At 43.5% G+C, this 8,839-nt stretch overlaps 1 protein-coding gene across 2 annotated transcripts; it reads left to right on the top strand.

Annotated features, from left to right (window-relative positions):
* The first annotated feature begins 1,435 nt into the window (after window positions 1-1,435).
* Window positions 1,436-8,209, top strand: OXSM (3-oxoacyl-ACP synthase, mitochondrial). 2 transcript variants are annotated; one of them, XM_057424875.1, is made up of 3 exons: window positions 1,436-1,538; window positions 3,943-4,954; window positions 7,618-8,209. In XM_057424875.1, the coding sequence occupies exons 2-3, from the start codon at window positions 3,972-3,974 to the stop codon at window positions 8,018-8,020; spliced, it is 1,386 nt and encodes a 461-aa protein (XP_057280858.1). In that variant the 5' UTR covers window positions 1,436-1,538; window positions 3,943-3,971; the 3' UTR covers window positions 8,021-8,209. The 2 variants fall into 2 exon arrangements, with proteins under 2 accessions (XP_057280858.1, XP_057280859.1); XM_057424876.1 differs by having other exon boundaries at window positions 1,532-1,663.
* The last annotated feature ends 630 nt before the right edge of the window (window positions 8,210-8,839 follow it).

Here is an 8,839-nt window from a genome sequence, read left to right as displayed (position 1 = left end):
TGCCTGAGCACCCTCTTGGTGAAGAGATTTTTCCTAATAGCTAATCTAAACCTCTCCTGATGCAGCTTGAAGCCATTACCTCTTGTTCTATCACTTGTTAACTGGGAGAAGAGACTGACCCCCATCTCTCTCCATCCTTCTGTCAGGCAGTTGTAGAGAGCGATAAGGTCCCCCCTAAGCATCCTCTTCTCCAGACTAAACACGCCCAGGTCTTTCAGCCATTCCTCATTACACTTGTGCTCCAGGCCCTTCACCAGCTTTGCTGTCCCTCTCTGGACCCACTCCAGCACCTCAATGTCCCTCTTGTAGTGAGAGGCCCAGAACTGAACACAGGATTTGAGGTGTAGCCTCACCAGTGCCCAGAACAGGGCGATGATCTCTTCCCTGGCCCTGCTGGCCACACTATTGCTGATACAGGCCTTTTGGCCTTCTTCGCTGCCTGGGCACAAGCTGGCTCATGTTCTGCACTGTCAATCAGCACCCCCAAGTGCTTTCTACCAGGAATGGTGGCAAAGTTAGAAGCTGGTGAAGGATGGGGATCTGAGGAATGCAGGTAGCAGAATGGCGATCAGAGGAGCACTGGGACTAGAGCAAGGGAGCAAACTGCCGGCAGGAAAACTGCTCTAAGGAAATAGTTACGGTGAAATATAAAACGGGCCTGGAAAAAACTCCATAGCATGGTCCTGAGGAGCTCCTTACACATGTGTGTGTGTGATGGCCCTGAATTATATAGTTCTGTGCTGTTCACCGCTGCAGTTTTGACAGCTCAGTGCGGAAATGCTTGCAGCACGCATGCGGTATTGAGGAAACCGATGGGACACGACAAGGCGTCCCTCACGGCCTTAGCGTTACCTTCTTGCCTATTACTCCACTGGGATCGTGAGTTCGGGGAGCTGCCTAGTATTTTTGCTCTCACTTTGTGTGTTCTCAAAGCGCCTTTTGGGGGAGGAAGTCATTTCCCCATCAGCGTCCCGCCTGCACCGACGGCCTCGGGGCCGCTCCGGTTCGAGTCACCGCTCCGCTCCAAGCGCCGCCAGGCCGCGCAGTCCACCGCCGAGCTATCGATCTGCTCGGCTGGCTCCTCACCAATCGTGACATCAGCGATCGGCTACAAAGCCGGCGTGTCCATCTCTTCCACCGCCTTTCGGGTGATGCGTCCCGGAGTCCTCTGGACGGCGGAGGCAGTCTCAAGTAACGTGCGTGGAGCAGCGGCGGTGCGGGCAGGGGAGGTAGCGGGGGGGTTGCGGCGGACGGCTCTGGCGGACGGCTCTGGCGGACGGCTCTGGCGGACGGCTCTGGCGGAGGGAGCGGGACGGGACGGGACGGGACGGGGAGCGGGAGCGCTACCCCTCGCCTGCCGGGCCGCCGGAGAGGCTGCCCCTATCGGAGCCGGGCGGGACGGCAGTTGTGGTGCTGTGGAGTCCCGTGGCGTCAGGGTTTAAATGTTAGAAGTAGTTAATAGCCTTTAAACGCACGGTGAGGTCCGGTAGCTCTCGGTACCGGGGAGAGATCATCACCGCTTGTTTATCTCTTCCACGGTATGTCATGTAGCGTTGCTTGGGCCAGACCAGGGCTCCTGATCATCGTACAGCAGTTGACAGTGTGTTGTAGGAAGCTGCGTGTTAGGCCATCACCGATTTAAAGACCTCTGCAATGATGTTATGTATATTGCATCTTCTTAAAATACCCAGGCTGCCTGTCTGAAAAATGTACAATGACAAATTTGGGCCAGGATTTAAAGCAGCCTTATGTTTTTTTAAAGAGAAGACCTCTTCAGTAAGTGCTGGTTTTAGCTTTTTACTTTTTAATGCCACTGTGGTGTACTTGTGCTCCCATGGGAAAAAGCATGTGTGTGTGTGTTTTCTCTCTTATGAGGAGAGACTGTGAGAGCTGGGCCTGTTTAGTCTGGAGAAGAAAAGACTGAGAGGGGATCTCATTAATGCATGTAAATATCTCAGAGTTGGGTGCCAGGAGGATGGTGCCAGACTCTTCAGTGGTGCCCAGTGACAGGACAAGGAGCGATGGTCCTGTGAAGCTTCACCTCAACATAAGGAAGAAATTCTCTACACAGAGGGTGGCAGAGCACTGGAACAGGCTGCCCAGGGGGGTTGTGGAGTCTCCCTCTCTGGAGACATTCAACACCCACCTGGACATGTTCCTGTGTAACCTGCTCTGGGTGGTTCTGTCTTGGTAGAGGGGTTGGACTGGATGATCTCCAGAGGTTCCTTCCAACCCCAATGGTTATGTGATTCTATGATTTGATGATCTTAGCAGGAGTGCATGAGCCCAACAGCCCTGTATGTTCCCCATGCAGCTGCCTATGTGTTTTACCAAAGACCTATCAATGCTCAGTTGCCCTTTTTATGAGGCAAAAAGCAGGTTGTTGCCTGTTTGAAAGAGAACTCTTGAAACACACTCCTGGTCTGTTTAGACAGGATGTATCATTTGTTCTGCAGTGTGTTTGATGGTGTGCTTCCACAAGTCAAGCACACTCCATGCCACGCTGCCTGCTTTGTTACATTAATACACAGAAGTTCAAAGTAGTGCACTAGCAATTACAATGATTGGGCTGTAATCTACAGTCACTGGCTCTTACATTCTCTCATCTCTGTTTAAAGACACAGTATAGACTTATTTCGCTATGCCTGTGCTGTGAGTAAGGCTTTCTGTGGGCAAAGGTCTCTTACCTTAAGGGGGAGTGATTTTTAGTATTATAACGAAGGCAGTCCACTTCAGGATACCTCCAAAATCAGTTTTGTTGCCAACTTGACACTGACGAGTTATACGTCCTTCATCTGAGGATGTTATTGTCCTCCTCTGGTGCCCTTTGGCCTTCATTCAGTCAGTTGTTATCTACCTAAACCAAGACAGTTGTTCTTCTAAACCTCAACAGATATACTTACATTGTTTCTTCTAGGGTAAATTTTGACCTTCCTGCTGTAAATCCAGGATCAAGGTGACCTGCTGAAGCCTGTATCATAGGTGTTGGCAGAGCTGAGCTGCAGCCTCTGCCCTGCTCCTGTGTGCTGGATGTGTGTGATCAGACCAGCTCCCAGCCTGGCAGTTGCTGAGGCAAGGCAGGAAGACTGTGGTGCAGTGCTGCAGCATTACTGTTTGGCATGGCCCTTTTGTCTGCCCAAAGTACTTGGACCCTCCTGCCATCACTTCACATGCCTCATGATATCTGAGGTCTGGTGGGATTGTCTTCAAAGGAGGTGGTGGTGGGGTACATCTTGCTCAAACACAGCTGAGGTGCTGTCCCTTGCTGATCTAAATAACCCAAAGTTCATGAAGGGTAGGTAGAGGTAGAAAGATGAGGAGTCATGCCCAAGATATGTAATTACCTTGGTGAGTGCCTTGGTGGCAGAACCAGGAAGGCTATCTCGACTTTTGCTGAGAAAGATTGGACAAGATGACTCTTGAGGTCCCTTCCAGCCTGGTGTTCTATGATTCTATGACTCCTGTTCTGAGTTTTCTAGACCATTTTGCCTGACAAAAAGATTGAGATAGCAACATCCTTAACAGGATAATGATAGGACATACGGTTACAGGTGAACATACACTTCCTCCCTGAGATGACTGAAGCTGTTAATGCTTATTGTTGATACCTCCAGACAGCTGGTGGTTAAAGCCGTAGGGAGGAGTTTTGCAGCAAAACCAGAGAGTGCCTCGTAGTCCACAGCAGTGCAAAATCCTATTCATGAGCAGCTTAAGCTAGAATAGCCCACTAGAGGCAATCATAAAGTGAGTGTATTTCTATGCCCTGTCTGCCATAACGCATACTAGTCATGATTACAGAGATGGAAGCTACATCTGTCTTTCTTCAGGGTTGAAAGTAGGCTTTCATGTAAAAAGCAGGTTTTAATCAGTTTATTGTAAGTGTGACGTTTTCCACATTAGCTGCTTTATTGATATATTTCTGTCTTTTTATCCCAGTTACAGGAACGTTCTTGAAGTGATTGATTTCTACCATGTTCTCACAGTGCTCATGGCATCTGTTAAAGATTGCAAAGCTTCAACTCCAAAGTCTGAATTTAAGTCTGCATTTACAAAACCACAGAAGAGCTTTCAGCAAGTCACTGCCTGAACGTCGAAGGAAAGTGGTAGTTACAGGTATTGGCTTAGTGTCCCCTCTTGGTGTGGGGACCGAGTTTGTGTGGAAGAACCTTCTCCAAGGAGACAGTGGGATTGTAGCACTCGAGGGGGAAGAATATGGAGGCATCCCGTGTAAAGTGGCTGCCTGTGTGCCAAGGGGAAATGGGGAAGGTCAGTTCAGTGAAGAAATGTTTGTGTCAAAATCAGAGACCAAATCCATGAGTTCTGCCACTGTGATGGCCATTGGTGCAGCAGATCTGGCAATGAAGGACTCCAGCTGGTCTCCCCAGTCTGAAGAGGATCACTTAAGTGCTGGTGTGGCAATTGGGATGGGAATGGTTCCACTGGAAGAGATTTCTGATACAGCTGCTTTATTTAAAACAAAGGGTTATAACAAGGTCAGCCCGTTCTTTGTCCCAAAGATTTTAGTCAATATGGCAGCAGGCCATATCAGCATTAAATACCAGCTGAAAGGACCAAATCATGCTGTGTCAACTGCTTGTACCACAGGTGCACATGCTGTTGGAGACTCCTTTAGATTTATTGCTGCTGGTGATGCAGATATCATGTTGGCTGGAGGGACTGAGGCTTGCATTAGTCCTTTGTCCTTGGCTGGGTTTGCAAGAGCTCGGGCCCTCAGCACGAGTTTTAACTCAAGCCCTAAAATGGCCTGCCGACCATTTGATTCACGGAGAGAAGGATTTGTAATGGGAGAGGGTGCTGCTGTGTTGGTCTTGGAAGAATATGGACATGCTGTACAAAGAGGTGCTAGGATCTATGCAGAAGTTCTAGGTTATGGACTATCTGGTGATGCTTGCCACATAACAGCGCCTAATCCAGAGGGAGATGGTGCATTCAGGTAAGAACTGCGTGTTGATTATGATAGATGCTTCATATGCTAATTATAGTGAATACATTTGTTTCCATTATTGCATGCTTTTCCTAGATAAATGCTGTTCAATCTTGAATTAATATTCCAAAAGCCAGGAAACTTAGCCTGAAAACTGAAAGAACGTCTGGTAAGGTTTTTCCCCAATTTTCTTCTAATAATAATAAAGTGAAGGCCAGTTCTTGCTAGAATCAGCCTTTTTGCACATAGTTATGAAAACTTTCTGAATGTGAAAATATTTTGTGTTTGGTGCCTACAGCTGTTGACACAAAGTGTCAAAGGAAACCTCTTTTTTAAGACTTTTGTGGTATGATAGAACCTTTTTCAGGTTCTCCTTTGCACTTTGTCCATAGAGAAGAGAGACCCCACTGTAAAAGCAGGTTGTGTCATTTGTTGTGTTCCGAAAGGAGAATAGCATTCCTGAAGAAATCCCAAATGATGGAAACTGTAGAGCACTTATAGGATTTAGTTTGTTAGAATAATTACCATACATGTAATTAGCATTAATTGTGGCTATTCTTATTTAGAAAAGACTTGAGCTTTTCATAGGGAAAGCATTTAGTTCATATGCTGGTGCTACAAGCATGTTTAAATATTTCATTTTTGAAGCAGCTAAGAGTGTTGGTGGAGGGGTGTAACAAATAGACTTTAGCTTTGTCATTGTTACTTTCATCAAAAACAGTTCACAAGCAGATGAAATTAATTTAATTGTTATCATTGACCTAATTAAATTGTCAGTTAAATTACATATGTAAGTTTGGGAGCTTTGTGTGGGCTGAATAGTACTGCTGACACTGGAATCTTTAGTAAAGATTTAGTTTGCATTATTCTGAATGTATGTGAGTAACAAAATTCAATACATCACTGCACAAAGAGATCAAATTCCTGCACAGTATGGTAAAGCTGTGTTTGCATCTTTGTTGGGTTAACAGATTTTCCAAGAGATGTAATATACCAGGTTTTCCCTTTATGCTGTTTGATTCATACTTAATTGTTCTGCAGACTTGGGTGTGAGCTGAGTAATCGGCAGTGTTGTCTTTCAGATTTTCAGACTTGTTTCCCCTTGAGATGATATGGCAGTATATTGTAACAGAATTTTCCATGTATTTTATGATTGCAATAGCATATAAATTGAATTCACAGTGGGAAGTAGTTCAAAATTAATCTTGGTATCTAAAAATGTTGAGCCTTTCCACCCTTGAGATGAAATAATACATTTTAATACAGTTTTCGAACCAGTATTTTATTACTGCTGTGGTATATGGATTAAATCCATGTATATGCTTCTCTTACTTTTCTGGGGGAATTTTATTTGCTGCATCAAAAAGAATCAGGGGAATCTATTTGACATCTAGTAACTCACTTCAGTTGGAGACTAATATGTATGTCGAAAAAAACCTGCGGGAAAGGACAGGCGCAGCCAGACTCAGAAGTGTGGATATAAAGTGTGTTCTACACACTTGATCTGTAAATGTAAATGTGCCTTGCAGCTGACATTTAACTAAATTAATGTATCTGTTTCCCTCAGTAATCCTTTCTGCCTGAGTGTTGCTTCACTGTCTACTGACAGTGAGCATCAGTGACTTCTAACCTAAGCTAAGCTGAATGCTTCTGAGGGTAGAGGGCCATACTGGAGACATTTAAATATGACCAACAGCCTGTGCTGTCGTTTATTTGAGCTTCCTTTTATTTACTTGTTTTTCATGGATTTCAAAAGAGTCAGTGGTCTTTTGCTCAGAGATACTTAGTTAAGTTGTGTGTGCAAGGAGTGATGTTGGGTTCATCTCTTTCTTTGTGTAGGAAATCTGTGGGAAAATCACAGTATGGAGCTGTATTCATCCTTCCGTGGTTTGCATAGAAAAAAGTATTTTATAGAGGCAGTCAAAGTCCACAGGTTATCAAGAGTTTGAATGAAACATACAATGTCAGAGTAGAAAAGTGTGACTTCTAGTAAATTTAATTTTCAATATAGGAATTTGTGCTATCTCATTGACATTTCTGGCCTCTGGGAAGCATGCTCAAGAGGAGGATGACTGCAGAATTTTTCTTTCATTGCCCAATATTTTTGTTTGATAGATTTTTTTTTTCAATTCCCTAGTACTGCAAATATGAGGGGAAATAAAAACTAGTAAAAACTAGGGAATCTTTTCACTTAGAATGGGAAGGCAATTTCTTAGTCCATTGTACTGAACATTACGTTAATGCATTACTGTACTAGAGAAACTTCAGTGGACAGAAAGATAAATTTTTGCAATTATTTCATGTCGTTATTTCAATCTCAAATGTTTGTTTGTTTTTAATTTTGCATTGAAAAGGATCTTTGAGATATTGATGTAGTCTGTGGAGTTATATTGTCTTTCTTTCTGTATTTTTCCCAACTGTGGAATTTTTAGCAGCAGGTACCTGACTTTTTTAGTGGGTCTGACCACCACTATCTTTCTTGGGTGGCTAAATGTAAATGCTGGTGTGTTTAGTTACATGAATCCATCTCTTGTCATTTAGATCTTGGTAAAGTATGTCATGCAGATTTTCATATATGATAAACATTCTAAAAGATCCTATACTTTTGCTTTTGTTTTGTACATGTGTCAAAAAAACAATGGGAAATTCATTCTGTCTTTTTTTTTTCTTAGGTGCATGTCTGCTGCAATAAAAGATTCTGGGATCAAGCCTGAAGACATTACATACATCAATGCACATGCAACTTCTACACCTCTAGGAGATGCTGCTGAGAATCAAGCAATCAAGAGACTTTTTAAAGATCACTCACGTAATATTGCTGTTTCCTCAACAAAAGGAGCAACAGGACATCTCTTGGGGGCTGCAGGAGCTATTGAAGCAGCTTTTACTGTGCTGTCCTGTTACCACGGAGTTTTGCCACCTACTCTAAACTTAGAGAAAACAGAGGCAGAGTTTGATCTCAATTATGTTCCATTAACAGCTCAGGAGTGGAAGACTGAAAAACGACGTATAGCACTCACAAATTCATTTGGTTTTGGTGGTACTAATGCAACTTTGTGCTTTTCAAGTGTTTAACTTACAGTGTGCATGTTTTGAAAAGTGGCACTGACTTTCTGTACTGCCACCCTTGGTATGTACTGAGCTCTTTTCTCAGCTTTGAGAATTGCTCATTTGATACATAAGGACTTTCTTCACCCTAAAATTGGTAATTTTAGAAGACAGAACTTCTTTTACTAATTTTAATAAAAGTAAATAAAAGAGCTATTCTTTGTGTTGTAAAGAAGTTTTTGTTCTTGACTAGAAGAGGAGACATTGACCATTTTGTGGGTTTACTTCATTAGAACAGAGTTTTCATACACATGTGACACAGAAATTGCTCTGAAACATTTATGCAAAAGGGAGGCTGGCTAAGAAACTAGTTTCCATGTGTTGTGTTACTTCATTAACCATGGTGTGGAGTGGTAACAGTGAAGGATGCATACAGCATGGCTGATACATCTTCCATGTGACACATGGAGAGAATTAGTAGGTAACCTGGTTTGTTCTGAAATTTTGGACAAGAACAGCAAGGTAGATATGAAAGTCTGGTATTAAGGATTTACAAGATAGATAGTTACACAGAAAGGAAAAAGACTCTTGAAACCCCCGGCTGTTCTGCCAAAATAGAGAAATAGAAATAGCCGAACTTGGAAAAGCAAAGAATCTTTTAGCCAAAAAAAAACCCCACCACATGCAAGAAATAAATCTGGGTCTTGTGGTGAGAGTAAGAGGAAGAAAGAGAACAGGAAAATGAAATTATACCTACAGCTGACATATTGATCGTGTATTAGGTTGTCTCTTGCAAAGAACAAGTGAATGACTTCAGCTGTTCCTTCTGGCTCCAGTCAGCATCTT

Source organism: Pezoporus wallicus, unplaced genomic scaffold, assembly GCF_028554395.1.
Source record: "Pezoporus wallicus isolate ANWC-B61680 ecotype Strahan unplaced genomic scaffold, APGP_CSIRO_Pwel_v1 contig_3181, whole genome shotgun sequence".
Classification (NCBI taxonomy): Eukaryota; Metazoa; Chordata; class Aves; order Psittaciformes; family Psittacidae; genus Pezoporus; species Pezoporus wallicus.
The sequence above is the reverse complement of the archived record's forward strand: the minus strand, read 5'-3'. Positions and strand labels throughout refer to the sequence as shown.